General features: G+C 36.8%; 1 protein-coding gene across 1 annotated transcript in view; it reads right to left on the reverse strand.

The window, feature by feature from the left end:
* Window positions 1–21,337, reverse strand: part of CALCR (calcitonin receptor) — a 138,590-nt gene that overhangs the window by 20,378 nt on the left and 96,875 nt on the right. The window contains exons 7-9 of the mRNA XM_036864425.1: window positions 18,456–18,547; window positions 11,038–11,164; window positions 223–376 (exon numbers count right to left, since the gene is read on the reverse strand). Coding sequence (XP_036720320.1) covers window positions 223–376; window positions 11,038–11,164; window positions 18,456–18,547 — 373 coding nt within the window. The remainder of the gene's footprint in view (window positions 1–222; window positions 377–11,037; window positions 11,165–18,455; window positions 18,548–21,337) is intronic.

Below are 21,337 nucleotides of genomic sequence, written 5' to 3' on the forward strand. Positions count from 1 at the left end.
CTCCTTCGCTGCACTCACCCTCCTGCGTACCAGAGTCCACGTGAACTTGCTAAAAAGCTTCTACCAAGTTCTCAGGAGACTGAACTCCTGCCAGCACCTGTGTCCCATCTCTCCTCAAAGGACCTCAGCCCCTGCCTGTTCTCTGACCAAGACTAGAAGAAGACTGTGAATATACAGACAGAGGTAAAGGTGGCTCAAGACTCAGCTGCAGAAAATACATACCCCAGCCCAGGACATAATACCACCACATGCGTTGTCCCTCAGCGAACACAGACACCACGATGAGTGTGTGAAGGTAGACCCCTTCACAGAGCATCCAGAAATAGTTGCACGACATCATGTACTGATGAAAAAAGTGCAAAATCTTGCAGATCGGCTGTTGGAAAGAAATGGAGATACTCAGTGGAAGACATCTGTAACAATTTGGCCGAGAACAGAGGGTGAACGTGAGAATGAGCTAAAGTATCTGCATTCAGCCTGAAAGGCAGTTTCCCCAAGCATCTATCAACGTGTCACCCTCTAGATTCGGAAATCAGAGTAATAGTTCATAGGTTATTAGTATTACATGTAAACAAACAGCCAACTAGGGCAATGGAAGCCTAGTCTCCCAAATGTTCTTTTCTCATTACATCCTGGTTACTTATATAGACTAGACAGGTTTATTTTTCCTGTAGTGTGTCTGAGACCCATAATTTTTGATAGCATCCAAGGATTCGTCACATAACTTTTAGGACCCCTTTTCTATGGCCAATGAGGAGAATAACACAGAAATTGTTAATGCTGTCCTGAAGTTCACTGATCTGTTAGTGATGTTTACTTAGCAGTAAAAGAGGAGAGAACCAGGTGGTAAATTTCTCATATATGAGCCAGGAGCTATGCTGAGCCCAACTGATGTGATTTTGCTTTCATAAGGGAGCCTTAGTTTCTATATGGGGGTCCATGTGTTTGGGACACAAGAGATAAGGATGGCAACCTCACTTGGTACTCAGTACTGATGTGGGATCCACATTTCTGGAGCAATCAAGATTAACTACATATTGTTGTCTGTACAGAAATAATTATTGCTTAAACTACATAACAGAACACCCTAAATAGTTTCCTAGTCACCTCTAGAGTAGGGTTTGTCATCTTGGCACTATCGATGTTTTGGACTGGATACTTTTTGTTGTGGGGCTGTCCTGTGTGTTGATGGGTGTTTAGTAATATTCCTGACCTCTATCCCCTACCCAGTTATAACAATCAAAAATGTTTCCAGACGTTACCAGAGGTCCCCTGGAGAGGAAAATGTTCCTGGTTGAGGAACACTACCCTAAGGTATTTAGCTGTGCTTGACTCCCTCTAACAACAACAAAAATAGCAACAATTTAGCATGCAAGACTTTACATATTAGGGATGATTATTTGCATTATTATTTTATCAAATGCTCTGCTTTACATTTTGAATCTGACTGGATTTCAGGCCTTCTTTTTTACAAAGCAAATTAGCCATAAAGTGACTTTCAGTATTGCAGTAACCTTTTCAGGACCACTCATTTCTATTCAATGCATAGCAACAGTAATTCATTTACTGGGAATCTGATGCACTGAGTCCTTTCAGAACTCATTGAACGTAAGAAGCAGCCAGCTGGGTCCCTGAGAAGGCAGATAGTATATTTTCAGAGCTAGAATCAACCTCTGATTCTGACCAAAGTGGAACAGTAGTGCAGATAATTCAAAACATCAGGTAATCTAAAAGTAATTTATATTGGTTTACAAAGGCACTGACTTTTTTTTTTATCTGATTACCTTCCTAATTGGGATTATTTAATATTATTATTAGTTTGCATTTGCTAAGCAAATACTTGCTATGTGCACATGACAAACAAGGAAGTAAAATAAGAAATTCAGCTGATACTCTGGATTCACTTTAAAGACTACTCTTATTTGAAAACCCTATTCCTTCTGGATCAGGAGGTCCAGAGCAGAAGCTTTGGTGGCTGCCATTTGTAGAGGAAGGGATAAGAAGAGGGCAAAGATGATGGCCCAGGGAAAAGCTGGGGCTCTGTGTCATCCAAAGCAGCTTTGACTTCACATTTTATATGCAGCCAATCCTCATTATTCACTGTAGTTATGTTCTATATGGCTAGATACAGTAGCATACTAAGGAAAAAATTGTGAGATATTTTGTTTTTGTTTGGCTTTAAAAAAATTTGGCAAGGGAGAATTCAAAGTAACAACCAACTATTTCTTAAAGGACATTCTGCTAGAGTTTGGTTAAACACATGTTATTATTTAAGATCCTTTGATTTGTCAAAATGGTGGCTAAATTTCATGAAGAAACTATGCTTATTTTTTGTGTGTTCAATCCTGGACTAGGTCCTACAATTGCGAAGACAAAGTTCAGTGCTTGCAATTGAGAAAGTCATCTTCTGGAGGGGAGATGAATACAGAAATACATAAATGCAGCCATGCACAATGACTTCTAAAAAAGGTGATTTCTGTAATCAACATTAATACCATTAAAAATTCTTTTCTCGGGTACATAGCAAAGCCTGGCACCTAGATCATAGCAAATAAATGAATCAAACTAATGGGGTTTGTGTTATTAACATTACATAATCCATTCAATTTGTGAGAAAATTAACAAGGAATGAATTAGTAGATTCTGCCAAAGTTGAACAAATTATTAAGCGTTGTCAAGCATTCTGCCCTTCCTCCAATTTTTGCATTATTTGGGGGCTGCTATACAGACTAATTTATAGTAAAAGAGGTGGCTAACTATAAATTTCTCGAATTTGCATGAACAATATTGTAGCAAAATGAAGAGTATGCTAGGAGGGTTACTGGGGGTTACCAGAAGCATGTTTGAAAACTTATGGTGAACAGTTAAAACCACATCCTCCGCTATACAAATATATTAATAACTAACTAAAAATATTGAAAAATTAGTTTGAAATGGTCTAAAGAGTACTAACTCCATAATACTTTGTACCGAATCAAAGGTGCCAAGTTTATTTCTGCTAAATCTTGTTTTAAAGCAGAAATAAACTTTGGTGTAGGTTCTGGTGATCTCCAGCACTGTGTCTATAGGTTGTTCTGCCTCTGTTTCAGTGCTGTGTGTATATCATTCCGCCTCGTGTGGGCATATACTTTTGGGGAATGGAGGTTGCAAACTCCATTATCTTCCCTGAACTGCTTAGAACTGGAGTGGGAAATACTGTGGAGAGAAACTACTTTTGTTTGTCTATAAAAGTGAATGGATCAAATGAGACTGATATTTTATTAGGTCAGTAATTTTCCCAGCTCTCTTCTCTTCAAGTGTGAGAGTGATTTTGATACACAGAGAACTAGAAAGGACATACGGCTTACCTTTTTCCTCTCCATTCCTTCATACATCTTACAAGTTTGAAATGCCCTTTCATCTACTCCTTGAAATTAAACTCTAAAGGGTTTGGGCATGGCTTATTGAAAGGGGTTCTTGAAGGCAGTGACATAATAATGAATCCCTCTAAAAATATCCAGTTCAAATATAAATAATGAAAAAGTTTATAGTAGTGCTTTTTCAAATTTTAGCATGCATCAGAATCACTGGGAGAGCTTGTTAAAACACAGATTTTGGGCCCCATTAGTAGAGATTCTGATTCAGAAGATCTAGCATGGGGTGGTAGATTCTGCATTTCTAAGTTAAGTACCGAGGGCTGCTGACGCTATTGGACGACGGGGCACACTTTGAATGGATTTAGGGTACAGAGGGAGTTTACTCAGTACCTGACTCCTGTTTTGGTTACTTGCTGGCCTTCCAGTACTAACTCTAACCATCAAAGAGCACAAGCTTCTTGTTCCAGTAGACTCACAATGCAATGAGAAACGTCCTGACTTTGATTCACATGTATACTAAAACTTCATGAGGAGGAACTACACAACTTTTTGTCAAGATGCCAGTGCAGTTGATAAACCAAAGGGCAAAAGGCTCTCATTTCAACTTGAAAACTGTCAACTTGTACAGTCTTTAAAGCTAGCTGAATGAAGGAGAAAAATCCCCCAGTCAGAAAGTCAGCATTAACTTTGTAGGAAACTACTGCAGTCCTTCCCTAGAGAAATTTAAAGATATAACGTTTTCAATTAAATGTGAGTCTGTCATGCAATCCTGGGCTGATTTCTGATAAAGCCTCAGAGAAAATAAGCTTGAATCTGTGCAACTGTAGTCACAATTGGGTGTGTTTAGGAAAAAAAAAAAAAAAAAAAAAACACTGGAGAAAAAAGTCCCATTTGAGATAAATACACTGGAAAATGATCCAGAAATTGGCAAAGGAAATACTCCGGAAGTGTTCAGGAAACAAAGCCAGAGAAAACAGAAAACATGATGGGGAAAAAAAAAAAAAAGCCTGTTAGAAATGTGGCAGGGGAATAAAAATTAACAGCTTGCTATACTCACGGGTCTTTGCCTACATGCTGTAATGAGGATATTATCACTCTTCACTGGGGATTTTCAAGCCATGACTGAATGAGTTTTATATGCTCAGGCTCAGGCCACAGCCCTTTTTGGTTATTTGTGATTTAAAAACCTCTGAGTATGTGCATTCTGCTTTCACACTTAGTTCTTTTAGATTTAAGCAGTATTTTACACATGCTCTGAGTTTCCACACCTCCCATGGTGTGTTAACACAGAAATGAAACTGAGTACCACAGTTAGAAAATGATGAGTGCTTAAGTCCATGACAATGGTAACAACTCTAGTATAAATAATAATAGCTAACATTTGAGAGTTCTGACTCTTAAATGGATTTATGGATCTTAGGTGTATTGGTTCAATTTAATCCTCACAAGCAACTCTTTGAGAAAGGTACTATTATTATTGATATCTCTATCAAGAAAGTGAAGCACAGTGAGGTTAGGTAACTTGCTCAAGATTAATCTGTAAGTAGAAGAGCTGGGATCTGAGATCCTGTAGTTCAGCGAGAACAATGCTGTAGTATTTGGAGCAATCCACCTGAACACAGCTAATATCAAATTGATTATTGCTCCACAGCTTTCTAGCAATTAACCAACATACCCCAAGGGAGTGTACAAAACTTCTAGTAACTCAACCGAAAGTTTTTTGAGAATGAAAACAAATCTATAAGAAGTGCTGCATGACATTCATAACAGCCTTCTCAAAGCAAGGGAAACAAGCTGCAAATGTTGAGATGAAGACTCACTGCCTAAACCATACCACAAGATACCATTTGTAGGTGACTAATTTCTCGTGCAGAGGTATCACCCAGATTGGTCAGGTGAGAGAAACTGGAGATTGGGTTGATGTTTATAGCCATTTTAGGAATAAATTCTTCAAATCCATATGGAAATGTGGTTGATTACAAATAATAAACTTTAAAAGGAATAAAGAAGTCCTCTACTTTTCTGTACCATATGATCTTGGTTAAAAGACCATTTATTGGCTTTGAAATGTAAGTAAAGTGAAATAGCATAAATGACCAGGATAAGATACCTCAATTCATTACCGTGTCTTGGCATTATTCTCTCTGCACTGTCCCTCAAATCCGTCATACTTTTTCATTCTCAATCTAATGTCTTTCATAGGCTACCAAAATGGATAATTCCAATACAGTGTTATCTGCCATTTGATCTCTCATCTCAAAAACTCTGCTATCGCTGTCACCTCCCTCACATTTACATGCTCTCCCTCCCACCAGCCTCCTCTGGGCTAGGTGGGAGGAGTCCAGTTTCCACCAGTGGTTTCATCAGTTTCTAGTTTCTCACTTCTGAGCATCCATTCCAAGCTGATCTTCCTGTGACCAGGAGGTGACGTTCTGACCTAGCCTATTGGCTCAACTGTCCTGAACAAGGGAGACTTAGAAGAAATTCACTTTGTTTTTCAGAACTTGGGACTCATTTGACTTTACTTATATAAAAGGCTATAGAAAATGTGACCCAATTGTTTTGGCTTTTGAGGTATAAAATGCTCAGGTTCCCAGTAAAAACTAATCTCCCTGTATTGTCCCTTTCAGACTCAGATAAAAAGTTCAGAGAGACATTTCTGTCTAGAAAATGACTAGTATGCTGCCAGCTTCCTTTAGATGCAGCAAGAACAATGCTTTTAATTCTGCCTCCTAACTCTCTACATGAAGATCATCGAAGAAGCAGACAGAACAAGAAAATGAAATTTTAGATATTATGAAAATGAAATGTTCAAATGACACAAATGACAATGGGCAATTTTCACATCACTCAATAAACTGAGGATTTATTCAGCCCTTATTTATTCGATGAGTTATTTTGAGTTTAACTTTTTTTAAAAAAAAAAGTTGTGTGAAGGAATAAGATTCTCACCCTTGGTTTTACAGGAGAGAATCTGCCCAACCAAAAAACTTCCAAGGGAAGACACTGACTACTTCGATGGGAAAGGGACCATAAACCCACTGGGATTCCCTGCTGAGGAGTGAGAACAGTTTTCATTTGCCCCCAACAAAATAAACCCTTACAGAAGTAGTGTGAAAGCACTGGGATAATGCAGCCTTCTTTTACAAGAAATAACTTTCTTTTTAATATATCCCCTTGGGCACTGGGAAGGAAAATATTTTTGCCTCTTAACTACTGATTCAGTGACCTGAGAATTGGGTCAAAATGAAAAAAAAACAACCCACAATTCTGTCTTTAGTTTGCTTAAGAAAGAGTCTTTAAAAATTATATATTCTTTTTTATATAGAAAATTATGTATTCTTTTTTATAGAAAAGAGACATATGCTTGAATCACAGACAGATGAAGTGCTGATGGGTGTGCTTTTCTTTAGTTTATGACTTTGGTTATGTTTTTCATGTTAATTGCAATTTCAATAAATATTTGTAGACTGAAAATGTCTAATAACTTCCCTTTTTCAAAAATTTCTTCTGCTAATTTTTTTTGTCTGTCTCTTCTTTCTTGGGTTTTTCTTTATTATCTCCACTTTTCTTGGCTAGGGAGGACCTTAATCTAGTGTTTTCTGAAATGTCAGTTTTTCAAGAAAAATGCAGTATTTCATATAATTTATTTAGAGTAATTTAAAATATCTGATTTTGCACATGACTTAGGAATACGTTGATGACATGACTCTCAATATTTGGATGTTATTTTCTCTGTCTTTTTAAAGGTGGGGAATTTTATTGCTGGGAAAGATGGGGCTTTTCTAGTTAAACCTGGTTAAACCTTTCCTAGTTCTTGTTTATCCCCTGCGTATTCAAATATATTACAACAGGAAAAATTCCTTTATTCTTAATGCCTGCATTTGTAGTTCCAACTGCAATTTACTTTAATAGTCTTTTGGATAGGAAAAGATCCTCAAGAAATTAGACTTCCATGATAGCATTTATGACAGAATATGCATTTTCAAGATAAGGTACAATACAAAGTTTAAGACCTATGTCTCTCTTGGAAATAGTAAATAAGCAGTTTCAATGATGAATAACATACAAGATATATCTACTTGAGAGTTCTTTCCTACCCTTTCTTGAACTAATTTTGCCTGCCTGGAGAGAGCAGTCCTGTGTTGTATGTGGAGGATTAGATAAGAGACGTACCAAAATCTCACTGGAAAACAAAGACTGTGTTCAAATAGAGAAAGTACTAACAACAAATGTCCTAGTTTTTTTCCTTTGGGCCAGTTGTATGCTTCACAATTTACAAACGTCAATTAATTTTTGTCGTTGTGGTCTTTGGTTTTTAGCCTATGCTATTTATATGTATTTGGTGAAAGGCACATGTTTCCAGATTTTGTCCTATGGAAGAAAACAGACATTTGGAAATGTGGAAGAGGGCGAAGTGTGCTCACACACTATGACATGCCCCGTTTCCCACTGTAAGTGGGCTGTGATTGGTGGCTTATTCTCATTTGAATCTCGGAGGAAAGGAGACTTCTCATTCAGGCACACAGAGCAAAATCAGACTTTTGCTCCTTTTTTTTCCACTAAAAAAGAGACATACACACACTTGGAAATAGGTAGATAAATGACTGAGTCTCACATATATAGTTGCAAGATGTAGGCAGCTGTTTCCATGGGAGGCGGGGCATATTCCTAGGGATTGTGAAGAGAATGTCATAAATAGATATTTGCCCCAAATGATATGAATTTAGTTCAGCCTGAAGACTACAAATTTGAGTTTGAGGTGCTCAATAAACACTTGATTGATTGGATGAAGTTCTACCTTTCAAGAGTTTTATAGTTTTTTCCTAGGAAGTTTGCTCTTGCATAGCTAAAAAAAAAAAACAACCCAAGTCTGTTAGGTTAAAAATATATTGATTAGAAAAAAAAAAAAATATATATATATATATATTGATTAGGAGAACCCGGTGTTAGTCATGCCATAAAGATAAACTTCTTTTCAGTTTTTCAAACTTACGTCACTTTGAGAATGCCTAATGTGAGAGAGCCACCCTCCCTCCTCCATATCCAGAAGAAAGCTTCCTATTAATTTCTCTGACTCCCCTGTGCTCACGTTCTCCCAGGGAATCAGCTGCTTTGTGGCTAAGCCAGGTCCCTAGATACCTGCTTACAGGCTTTATTGAAGGTTTCTAGGCAATAGGGGAGCTGGAAGGCAGAGCCGAGCTGGCTGCTTGGTGGCTAGGAGGCAGCCTGTGTGCTGTGACTGTCAGAACACCTAGGAAGTCTGTCCCTAAAGTACGCTATGAAATGAAAACATCCGCCAATGATAACCTACGAGTCTAAGAAAATGAATAGAGTAACAGATTGGTTGGGAAAGTCATGTGCAGAGACCTAGGGAGCTAGCCACAGGGCAAGGGTTAGCAGTAACCTTGTGAGCAATCGTTTGCAATATCACGCTCTTGGGAATTTTTAAAAGCTTTATGCTTCTTTGCGACTCTGGGACAACCCCTTGGAAGTAAGGGCAGTTTTTATTACTCTCATTTGATGGATAAAGTTAAATGGCTTCTAGAGTTTAATAGTGAACTCAGAAAAGTCCTGAATGTATACTATTTCAGGAGGAGAACAGGCTTAGTATGATCTCATAATGGATGAAAAGCCCCCATTACCCTAACATCCAGAGGGTGGGCTGGAGGCATGACATGTGGGTGTGAGACCCCGCACAAGAGAGGTGGGAGAGAGTCTATTCAAGAATTACAAGACCTCTGCTCCCAGGTTGGTGGGCTGATTATTCAATAACTAAAGTGCCATTTCCTGGCCTACTTTGTACAGATAGTAACTTTCTTAGGGTTTTCATATTTAATGGGAAATAGGATGCCCCAAATTTGAGTTTTCTTTGCTGAGATATTCTTGGTTAATGGCTTCTACACCTGTTTTAATTTAAGTGGGAGTCAGCTTCCCTAATGAAATGGAGTGTGCTTGTCTAATTATGGAGAACCATTACTTTGAAATGGCTGAGCCAATATCTTTAAGAACAATCTTCCTAAGGAAAGAAATCAAGATAATCAAGAGCACCATGTGGTACAGAGGAGAGAGGATGGGCTTCTGCGTGGGACGGGTCTGGGTTTGAATCTATCTATCTAACTATCCATGGTGTGTAGGACAACTATCTACGTCTAACTATCCACGGTGTATAGGACACGTGCCTTCACTGAGCCTCCGTTTACTCAGTTAATAATGGGGAGATGGCAGGACAGGAATAAAGATGCATATGCAGAGAATGGACTTGGGACATGGGGAGGCAGAAGGGTAAGCTGGGACGAAGTGAGAGAGTGGCATGGACATATATACACTACCAAATGTAAAATAGCTAGCTAGTGGGAAGCAGCTGCATAGTACAGGGAGATCAGCTCAGTGCTTTGTGACCAACTAGAGGGGTGGGATAGGGAGGGTGGGAGGGAGACGCAAGTGGGAGGGGATATGGGGATATATGTATATGTATAGCTGATTCACTTTGTTATAAAGCAGAAACGAACACATCATTGTAAAGCAATTATACTCCAATAAAGATGTTAAAAAATATAATGGGGAGAATATCCACCCTTCGCTGGGGTCTTGTGAGGATTAAGTGAAATGAGATTACTTTTATTAAAATCGGTTGACATGAAAGAAGAAAACTCATCAAGGTAAACCCATTCTGCACCTAAGACAGGACTCTGTCTCAATAACAGATGCCATGGTTTTAAAAGATGGATCACAATGCCTTTCTGGATGTATTCACACTGCAAAAATTATTAGCACTGTGGATCCATTAGAAGCCAAATTAAGCTGCTTTCCCATGCCATGCCACTGTCACGCAGGATGCACGCTCTGGGCAGATTTCACGCATTTTTGTCATTGGGTTGGCAGAGCTGTCAAATGCCAGTTTTGAAAGATGAGGCTATCTACAGATGCTTGCATAACACAGTTAAGCAGAGAAACAAAAATGAAAATATCCCTTGGCCATTCATTGTGTGCTGGATAACTTCTGTTTGTGCTTTCAAATGCACTCTCTACCCAGCTCCTGGGCCTGGAGAAATTGCTCTGCACCTCTCCTTCCGGGCTTCCTCGCCCTCTGGTTTCTGGTTGAGCTCAGTTAACGGGGGCCATTAGCAGAGACTGGGAGATGACAGTGCGTGAACTAGGGACATTTCAATCTTTTTTCTAAGTCATGCAAACATAGAACATGATAAAATTTATATGACTCACTAGAGTAAATACATAGCTACTTGCAGCTGAAGTGACTGGCCCAAGACCAGCTCGGCACCAGAATGCTGAGGGATTAATACCTATGCACACCTGTAACCCATTAGTGACACACTGGGGCCGCTGCAAAGCACTGCTTTAGTACACCTAGTATATGTGCTCAGTGAACTTCCTATAGATGTTAATAAATTATTGATTAGTCATGAAAACTCATTATTTATGGTATGATTCTTATTGGGCTATAACTTTATTATTCCCAGCCCTTTACTATAGCATATAACCATTACTTCCAATAATTACACAGAAATGATGTGGCTTGTTAAATGCAAAACTCCACTGTAAAAGTAAATATTATTATATATGTAAACAGCTGCTTAAGTAAGACAATGACACCATGTTCACTACTTATACTTACTATATCCTTAAAAATAAAATTAAAAACAAATCATGTAGTGCTTACCGGATCCCTTTTCACGAGCTCTCCGTTGGGCACAACTTCAACCAGGTGGATGATGATAATGATAGAATTCAGAACGTAAGTCAGAAACATGTTCTTGTGCAGAGTCACCCTTTGGCACTTAAGGCTCCTGGAAGGAAAAAGTAACAGAAAGCATTAACCAGTGCCAAAATGTTGACGTACCTGGAAAAAAACCCCACTTTGTAAATATTTTTTAATATTTTCTTTAGCAACAGAGGAAAGAACATATAGAAGTAAGTGAAGCTGGTTTCATCTTTAAGACTCATTACTACCTTTCTGCCTGATTTTTACAGACAGTTTTCCGGTAGCTCATAGTTTTCAGTCCTCAGGGTGACTTCCTACAGTAACTAAAAGAGTGAGTGATAAAAATCACTTTTAATTATAACAAATGTCATAAAATTAATTAAGAGAAGGACTTTTACAAGAGAAACCATTAGGGTTTGGAGTTGTGCTTCAGATGAAACATCGACTCTCCACTGATGTAACCCGGCAGAAATTGAGTGGCAAATGGGATAACAGAGCCTGAAGTCAGAAACAAGGCTGCCTGACAGCCTGATTGAATCCATGTCCTTGGCCCATCACATACACAGATTTTATCACGTCTCCTGTCATCCTTTTCCTTCACCATTTCTTTTAATACCTTCTCATTTCTTGTATTCCAACTGGAAATCAACCCTATGGCTCCTTCTTTCCATGTCCTCCTGATGGTGGAGCTCAGACACAGGCAGAGAATTCTAACTAGAGTCAAATCTGATCTCGTGCTGAGGCACAGTGTGTTTTGGACCTGGGACCTATCCAAGTGCACTGCTCGTTGGAAGAGCCACGTCCCGCCTCTGGCGTACTAAACGGTTTGCTGCATTTTTCATTCCTTTCTCCTCCACTTCATAAATCTGTACTTGTGTACTTGTGTGAATGTTCGTCTAAATAAACATTAGTTTGAATATCCTATTTCACTTTTTGATGCAAATGTAGACAGCCTGCAGGACGGCTATAACAAAATTGGAGTGATTATCCTAGATGAATTAAAATCTCGTGTTTACCATATTTGATCCAGTCAAAAAATGTTTAGCATAATGTGAGAAATTTAACGTTAACATTCAGTTAATGATGCCAATGAGTGATCATAGTAACTACTCCTAAAAAATCTTCATGGAATAAAGCTAGAATCCCAGGCATTTTGACAAGAAAATTCTGGGGAAAAATGAATCATGAAAATGCTTTCCTATATTTTCAAATCAAAGGAAAAATGAGTTGTCAATTATCTGTAGTAAAAAGTATCTTTAAGCAATAAGGGCAACTGTCAGAGCATATTTTGATTATTGTAGCTGTCTTTTTCAACTCTTCAGGAAGCACAAGTATTAGTAAATAGTTAATACAGAATACTTTAAAATCCTCAACTTGTTGAGCAGGGGTAGAATGCAGGAGGCAGCCAATGGTAAAGATGGGGTTTAGAGGAGAACCTTCTCTCTCTCCCTCTCTCTCTCTTTCTCGCACACACACTACCATGTGTTACTTTATGTAGCAGCAGAAAATTTTGTTAAATAAACTGAACCTAGTTGGTTTTTTAACAGTACTATAAAAAGTAGGATGCAAATTTAAGGCTTTAAAAAGAAAAAATTATTTATGTGAAACATCATGCCCATTTATACTGCATAAACTCTTCCCATAAAGTAACTGTTAAACCTCTGACCTGCCATTTTTCATATAGTCATAATAGCATTTTATAATTCTTCTCACTGGGAGGCAAATATCTGTGTTCTCATTATTGGATTCAGCCTGGCTTAAACCAACGACAGTTGACATTATGCATAACTAAGGAGTATGGATGAATGCATCATTCAGCATTGTTATTCTCATGCCTGACTTTCTTTGGATTGGGTAGAGTTCAATAATCTGTCAATGGACATTAGCTTACAGAACTGGTTAATATTCAGTCTCCTGTGTAAACCAGAACTGCCCTAAATAAAATATACTTCCTCCACCTCCAGCTTACTCTTGGGTCCTTGTATCCTTGTTTTATTTTTCTTCTTAACACTTACTGCCTCCTGACATATCGTATATTTGTTTACTGCCTGTTATTTTTTCCTTTTCTCTTACTAGAATGGAAATGCTAAAGGAATTTGTTTTGTGTACCTAGGACAGCTTCTGACACACAGTAGGGCTTAATACTTTTTTTGCATTAAAAATCTTTATATAATAGCAATTTTCTTTGAGCCGTGACCACTAAACAGTTTTTCCAGTACAGAGAATTACATTAAATGCTAGATGATCTCATATTTCATACTTTGTATCATACTGAACATTTGCCAGATTCTTAACTAATATTGGACATTATCCTGTTGTTCAACATTACGTAAAACCTATATACAGTACTGTGTTATGTACACAATGAGAAAGTGATGGTTTAAAGCTGGATAAACTGTTAGGTTCCAAAGGAAGAATATGACTAATATATGAGTCTCTGTTTCTTGAAGGTTTCAATATAATTTCTCCTTATTGAGTTTTAAAAATTTTACTACACTTACTTGATGACATTACACTCAGCTTTTTGAAGCGAGTTAAAGGTACTTTAAATTTATTAAAATTCTTTCAATAATCCAACACATATTACTGTGTATCCAACTCTGATTCAAACCTTCTTGTAGATGCTAGGGATATATGGTTGAACAAAACAGACAGCTTCTGCCTTCAGGGACCTTATATATTACATAATTATTTACTATTATAATAAAAGAGGTATAGGATGCTGAAGAGGATGAACTGAACTTAAGAAATTATGTGTTTAATTGTTCGCAATACAAATATCCTGTTGCCTGAATGAACATGAGAGAAGCGGACATTTTCCTGTCAGACCTGAAATGTCTTTAGTAGAAATGGCATGAACCAGATGTTAGCTCTACTTTATTCCTCTTGATAAAAAAAACAAAACAAAACACAGGTATTTAGATGGACAGGACATTGCTTACTCTGAGTGACAGGGAACTATAAGTACTATAGATTCTCCAAGAGCGGGAGGATAAGACAATATAATTTACTCCTGTCTTGGCCCAATCAAGGTGTCATTCACACGTGAGGATGAGATAACTACTTTCATAGGAATCTCAAGATGTCACACTTTAAAGTTAAAGCGAAATGTCATATTTATGATTTTAATTTACCTGGTGTAAATCTTTCACATTGAAAACTTTGTTTCAAGTTACTGGTATCCTATGCATGTATGTGTATGCTTGCAGGATACTGAAGTTGTATGAGAAGGTGCTTCATGTTTGCCTTGAGTCTTGCAGATTGTACAGATCAGTTTGATATCACAGGACAAGGCACAACTTTAAGTTTTCCTTTACGTAGGTATCATACCTTGTTCATGATGGACAAGAGAAGTGAGGGAAGGAGGGAATGTGAAATGGATTGCATTAAAACTCCTAGAAAAATTCAGAACAATGTGTTATACATCTTTCCTATCTGACAAGGGACTTTATATCTTTGGATTTAGCACAAAATCTTTACCCTTAAGGAACTCCCTTTCATTCATAACTCTTGCTTCTTTTCCTATTACTACTGTTCTATGAGGGAACATGTGCCAAGAGGTGACCAACAGTTAGTTATCTTTGGTGTCCTGCCATGTCAAGGGTGGGCTGGGAGAAAGGAGGCTGTTTTTGCTGCCATTGATTTAATGGTTTCTCTGGAGGAACAGGAAGGCAGCCAGAGATGTATAATAGGATACTATTCAAGATCGTTATCCATCCATCCTCTATAAAGATGTGAAATAGAATAATAGGGAATACTGAGTAACAGAGGAATCAATATTCCTTTTAGAGGTCCCAGTGGAAAACTTTTTTTTTTTTTGGCCAGTGTGGTCAATGTAATGTCATGTAGAAAATGTAATGCAATGAACACGCTTCTCTTTCAGCATATATCTCTGTTAACTTTCAGGCAAGAGTAATTGATATTCACAATATGTAATCAGCAAGTAGTACTTTGGTACCAAGTAGTCAAAATGAATGTTCTATTATTGGACCTTCCTTAAGAAAAAACAGTGAGATGTTTCAGTATTTAGAATTATTATGCAGAAATGTAAATTGATAAATTGTACATGGAACTGATAAGTGAATTTATTGCAAACTTGCTTAAAATGGCAGGAAACAAACACAAATGTCCACTTATGTGACTTTCTCAAGCCAGTCTTCTCTAAAGGTATTTTTATTTTAACCCTCTTATTGACATTTACTCTTGGCATCTAGTAGTGAGGAGTCTTAAGTAATTTGATGGTTCTATTCAATTCCTCTCCATGGTATTACTCCTAACTATTTTTCCCAGTATAGGTCCTAAACCAAATATCCTAAAAAGGCTGTTTTCAACCTTTAATTGGTGGACCAGAAGTAACCTGTATGTCATCCTGAATATTATTTTAACTCTGCCACTTTGTACAGTTAAGATCTTCAGTATTGCCTTTTCTATGATTTAAATCACTGAAAAATTTTTCCTTTATCTTGAAGAGGGCTTAGAAGTTCAATTTTATTCTTTTAAAATAACGAAGACTTTATATACATTTCTACAATCATTTTCCAATAGCAACAGGGAGCATGATTCTTATTTGTTTCAGGTTACACAGTCCTGCCTTTTATCTTCTCCTGAATGCTCAGAATAAAATCACATTAAGATTAGCGGCATGCCTTAATGATCTCATTCTGAGTAATACCCCAGGATTTTTAGCAAAGTATTGGCAGTTCTACAGCCTCCCATATATTCAGTAACACCTCTGTAGGCCTTCCTGGCCTGCTGGTTTGAGAAGGACACCTGCAGGGTTATTCCTTTTTATAGACCCTAGAAGGCACATGTTAGGATTTTAGAGTGAGGTTTCAATGGGATGATTATGAATGAGGCATTAGGTCTCAGAATCAGAGCTGAGTGTAACTTCTCATTTTGGTTTCATGAACGTCATATGAAATTGATTATTTGGATTTTGCAAAATAACTCAACCCTGGGCGTGCAGAATTAAGCAAGGGAGTGATGATTATTGCTTGCTCAGGTTTCACACAGATGATGCCATTTAAAAATTATAAAACCTTCCCTTGTAATGTGCAGTAAATATCACAAGGGTGATGTTGAGTGTTTGAAAAAAACCTGGGAAAATATTTCTATTTAAAAGATAAAATGCAGTCATAGATCAGTTATTTTTATTTTCACAGTCACTTTGAATATTTCTGAAATCCAAATGTAAGAAAAAATGTGACGAATTAGAAACGTACTTTAAGAAAAACAGATGGCATTGATAGTTTTAGTTTGGGCAGATTTAAGGTAAGATTAAGAACAGGTATAAAAATCAGACATGACTGCTTCTGGATTTGAATATTTAGCATCTCAGCATGTGTGTTTTTTGTATCCGAGTCACCTCTTACTGTGTGCACCCTAGAGAACCAACTGTTTCAGTTTGTGTCTTCCCACTGTTAGATTCAGATTCTACCTCAATAAGACATGTTTTTCCTCCCAAGACGTAAGTTACTGTTTGGAAGGTTCTTGAAACAGAGAGACAGTAAGGGCAAAATCTGTGCTTCCTAGATAGTATGCCCCTACTCCCAAGGATTTTACCAGATTAATTTTGTTTTGGGACTAATTGGAAGTGAGAAATATTTCACTTTGCCTATGTGCTACACTTTTAAACACCCATCTTTAGTGGCTTAATAGAGAAATTATTGAAAGAACATTCTTACTTTCTTTGCTGATTTGCCTCTCATACCTCATCACTTATTTAAGTGACTGGAGAAATAAAGAACTAAGAAATCTCCCTTGACATTATTTTATCTTTAAAGTCCTGTGTACATTTATTAATTGCAGAGTTACAAATTTGGGGCTTTCTATTTCAATTTTCTTATGGTTATATTTTAAAAATTTAAAGAATAGACTTTTAGTGACAGACTTTTTAATAAAAGTTATGTGAGAGCCATGATGATGTATTTTTGCTCTGTGGTCAAGTGTAGTTGAAAAATGAATAGACATTCAAAGATTAATCATGCTATGTGTTTACTCTGCTGTATTCTGATCATTATAATTGAAAAAATTATTCTAATAATTAATCCTTCATGTCTTGTTGCTTTATCAGTCTTTCTCCTGTTAAACCAAATATGGAAGAAGCTCATTCTCTGCTTATTTATGTTATTTGCTATTCAGTTTAAAAATTGCTATTCAGTTAGATTGCTTAATCAACATAAATTGATGATGTTGACATAATACAATATGTAATTATGATGTAAGTTATAGACAAAGATTAAAAATAGGATCAAGGAAAAAAATAATTGTAGTTGTATTAAGTGTGTGGTAAGTGTGATTCTTCCCTTGGTTTGATTTTTTCTAGTATTATCATGGCAATATTTTAACAAAAGTCAAATTAAGATTGTTATTTTATATATGAATCACTATACATTTAATTACATATCACATCTTTTAAGTGTGGAGAATTATTTGTAGTCTGTGCCTATGAACTTTTCTTAATCATTTGTATAATATCACTAAAAAAAGTATCAGTGGAAGGAAATAGCACTGTAGCGTGCCTCCTGCCTTTGATTTAAAGAAATGACACTAAATTTAGGACATGTTTTTAGGATCAAATATAACACATGTTACTATCTCATATACATTGTGGTCATTCCTAAAACTATAGAATATTTTAAATTCTCCATTATTGTAAAACCAGTATCTATATCAACTTAATCATTTTGCAATAGGTAATGCAATCATTTTTATGGACACAGCCTCAGAATAGAAACCCTCATTGCAATTTTGTTTCTTACAGTTCTTAGAAGACACTTTCAGTTAACAATGGTAGGTGTGCAAGGGCAAAAAACTGACACTTGACAGCAGGCCATCTTCTTCTAGAGGTTCTCCTTGACTCTGGCTGAGTTAGTCAAGGCCAAAAGAAACTTCCTTTTCTGGCTGAACACGATCATGGCCTTACCAGCCCCACTTCTCTTCTGGCCCAATCCACTTACATACAGTACAGCTCATAATTAAGCAGGGTGTGTTTGAACTTGTGGCCATGGCCTCCATATTTTAGAGTGAGGGTAAAAGAAGGAGGATTATTTCCTCAACACTTGATGGAAGCTTAGCCATGGTAAGTGGAACTTAACCATGTTAATGCGGTGTATTTACAGGCTCACAGGATTATTTCATTTTGGGAAGGAGGCATATCGCCTTTGAAAATTATATGTATCCATCCTATTTTCCTCAAAGATAGGGTTAAACAGCATATTTTAATTAATTTCATTTTTCTTGCTACTTCATGACTCCCAGTGTTACATGTCTTGTAATCAGCAGACTTCCCCCTGCCCAACACTCTTGCAGAGTATACCATTTATTTTAGTACCTAAGAGAAGAAAATAAAAGGCAGATGCTATAGGTGTACTTACCTAACAAGCACGAAAATCGCCAGGGAAATCACCAGGGTGAACATCGACATAGAATGACCCACAATAGCCAAGTAGTACAGAATGTATGCATTCTGCAACAACAACAACAAAACCAGTTACAAAAGCAGATAGGTGAATAAATTATTACAGAAGAGGGAAAACAGTTTATTTTTATTTTTTATTTTTTTTCATCAGTGTACACATGTCAATCCCAATTGCCCAATTCATCACACCACCACCACCACCCCCCACCGCTTTCCCCCCCTTGGTGTCCATACGTTTGTTCTCTACATCTGTGTCTCAATTCCTGCCCGAAAACAGTTTATTTTTAAATAGTGTAAATCAACAAATGTTTTGCTCCTTTAAAAAAATGACTAAAATGATAACAAATATTTCAGAGAATTAAATTATGTTGAATTATAAATTGGATTAATAGGTTAACTTTTCTAAGAATGTCAGTTTTACTGGAATATGCATGACATGGTGGGAAGAATAGAAGATGGGATTCATCAGCGCGTTCTTTACTCAGAGTATTATCATTAAGTGTTTGTGTGACACTCATAGGTCCAGTCACTTCAATTTTCCAGACTGCAGTAGTCCTCATCTAAAAAAGCATGTGGTTGGACTAGATGATTTTTAAAGCAATTATATGTTGTAAGGAACATCATTTAATACAGGGACACAGAAATATTGGATGTGAAAGGACGAGAAAAGATGGCCCAGGTAAACACTAACCATAAGAAAACTGGTGTGATATCATACAAGTCCAGATGTTAAGTCAGGATGATACAGCAATGCTAAATGTCTATGCACCTAATAATATAAACTCAAACCACACAGAGCATAAAGCAAAAACTGACAGCTCCTAGTAATCAACAGAATGAACTCAGGGAGGAAAAATCTAGCTATAGAAGATTTGAACAACATGCTCAACAAACTTTACTAATTCACATATAATAAGCATTGCACACAACATCTGCAGAATACCCATTCTTTTCAAATGCACAAAGAATATCCAAATTGACATACACTAGTCAGTAAAGCAAATGAATATATTTCAAATAATTAAAATCTTAAATAGCATCTTCACTGACCATAATACTCTAGAAATCATTAAAAAATATATAACTTAAAAAACACCCTCGGGCTTCCCTGGTGGCGCAGTGGTTAAGAATCCGCCTGCCAATGCAGGGGACACGGGTTCGAGCCCTGGTCTGGGAAGATACCACATGCCATGGAGCAACTGGGCCCGTGAGCCACAATTGCTGAGCCTGCGCATCTGGAGCCTGTGCTCCGCAACAAGAGAGGCCGCGATAGTGAGAGGCCCGCGCACCGCGATGAAGAGTGGCCCCCGCTTGCCACAACTAGAGAAAGCCCTCGCACAGAAACGAAGACACAACACAGCCATAAATTAATTAATTAATTAATTAAAAAAAAAAACCCTCATATTGTTGAAATGCAAACAATATATTTCTAAATAAACATTGGATCAAAGAAGAACTCACAATGACATACCAAAACTTTTTGGATGTAGATGAAGCTGTACATAAGAGGGAAGTTTAAAGACTAAAATGCATATATGAGAAAAGAAGATTGAAAATCAATGACCTAAATTTCCATCTAAAGAAAACTAAACTTAAAGAATGTAAAAGAAAGGAAATAGAAATGATAAAGATAACTTGAATATATATTGAGTGGATCAAAGACAAAACCTAGTTCTTAAAAAAAAAAATAATTTCAATACCCCTTAGCAAGACTGATCAAGAAAAAGAAGACCCAAGAGAAATGAAAATATATGTGCACACAAAAACTTGTACACAAAATGTTTATAGCACCATTCATAATAGTCAATAAGTGGAAATAACATAAATGTCCATCAACTGGTGTATGTGGTTTGTCCACAGAATGGAATACTATTCAGCCATAGAAAGGAATGAAGTACTTACACATGCTATAACATGGATGAACATTGAAAACATCAAGCTAAGTGAAAGAAGCCAGTCACAAAAAACCACATATTGTATAATCCTATTAATATGAAATGTCCAGAAAAGGCAAATCTCTTAGAGACAGAAAGTAGATTAATGGCTACCTAGAAATCCTTTTGTTACTATTTGCAGTTGATATAATACTACACGTAAAAAATATAAAATTTATAAATTACTAAAATAAATAAGTGAATTTTACAAAAATTGTTGGATATAAAAATGAGAAGTTTTATTTTAATACATAAACAACAAATAATAAAATTTCAAATGTGGCATTTACAACTGCATTAAAAAATCAAATGCTTGAGAATAAATCTGCAGAAGGATGTGTGTGACCTCTACACAGAAATCTATAAAACGTTATTGAGTGATATTAAAGACTGAGATGGATAGAGGGATATATTCTATTCAATGTTTGGAAGAAATGATATTATAAAGATCTCAAAATTTTCAAACTGATCACAAGGTTTCTTTGCATGTAAAATTTGACAGACTGCTTCTAAAATTTGCACTGAAAATACAAAGAAAAAATATAGCCCCGACAATCTTGAAGAAGAACACAGTGGAAGGACCTACTCTATGGAGCATCATGATTTGTTATAAAGCCACTGGAATCCAGCAGTGTGATACTGGTGCAAGGAGAGACAAATAGACCTGTGCAATGCAGTCCAGAAGCATGTAGTGACATGTATGGTCCCTTGATATATAATAATGGTGATGCTACAGGGCAGTAGGGAAAGGATGGTCATTTCAATAAATGAAATGTTGCTGGGTCAGCTGAATAGCGATATGGAAAAAAAATACAATGAATCCCTAACTCTAATTTTCAACAAACTAAACTGTGTGTTGCAAATTGAAAAGAAATGGTACCTCTTAGGTATTATCTTTGACCAG

Source organism: Balaenoptera musculus, chromosome 9 (genome assembly GCF_009873245.2).
Source record: "Balaenoptera musculus isolate JJ_BM4_2016_0621 chromosome 9, mBalMus1.pri.v3, whole genome shotgun sequence".
Lineage (NCBI taxonomy): Eukaryota > Metazoa > Chordata > Mammalia > Artiodactyla > Balaenopteridae > Balaenoptera > Balaenoptera musculus.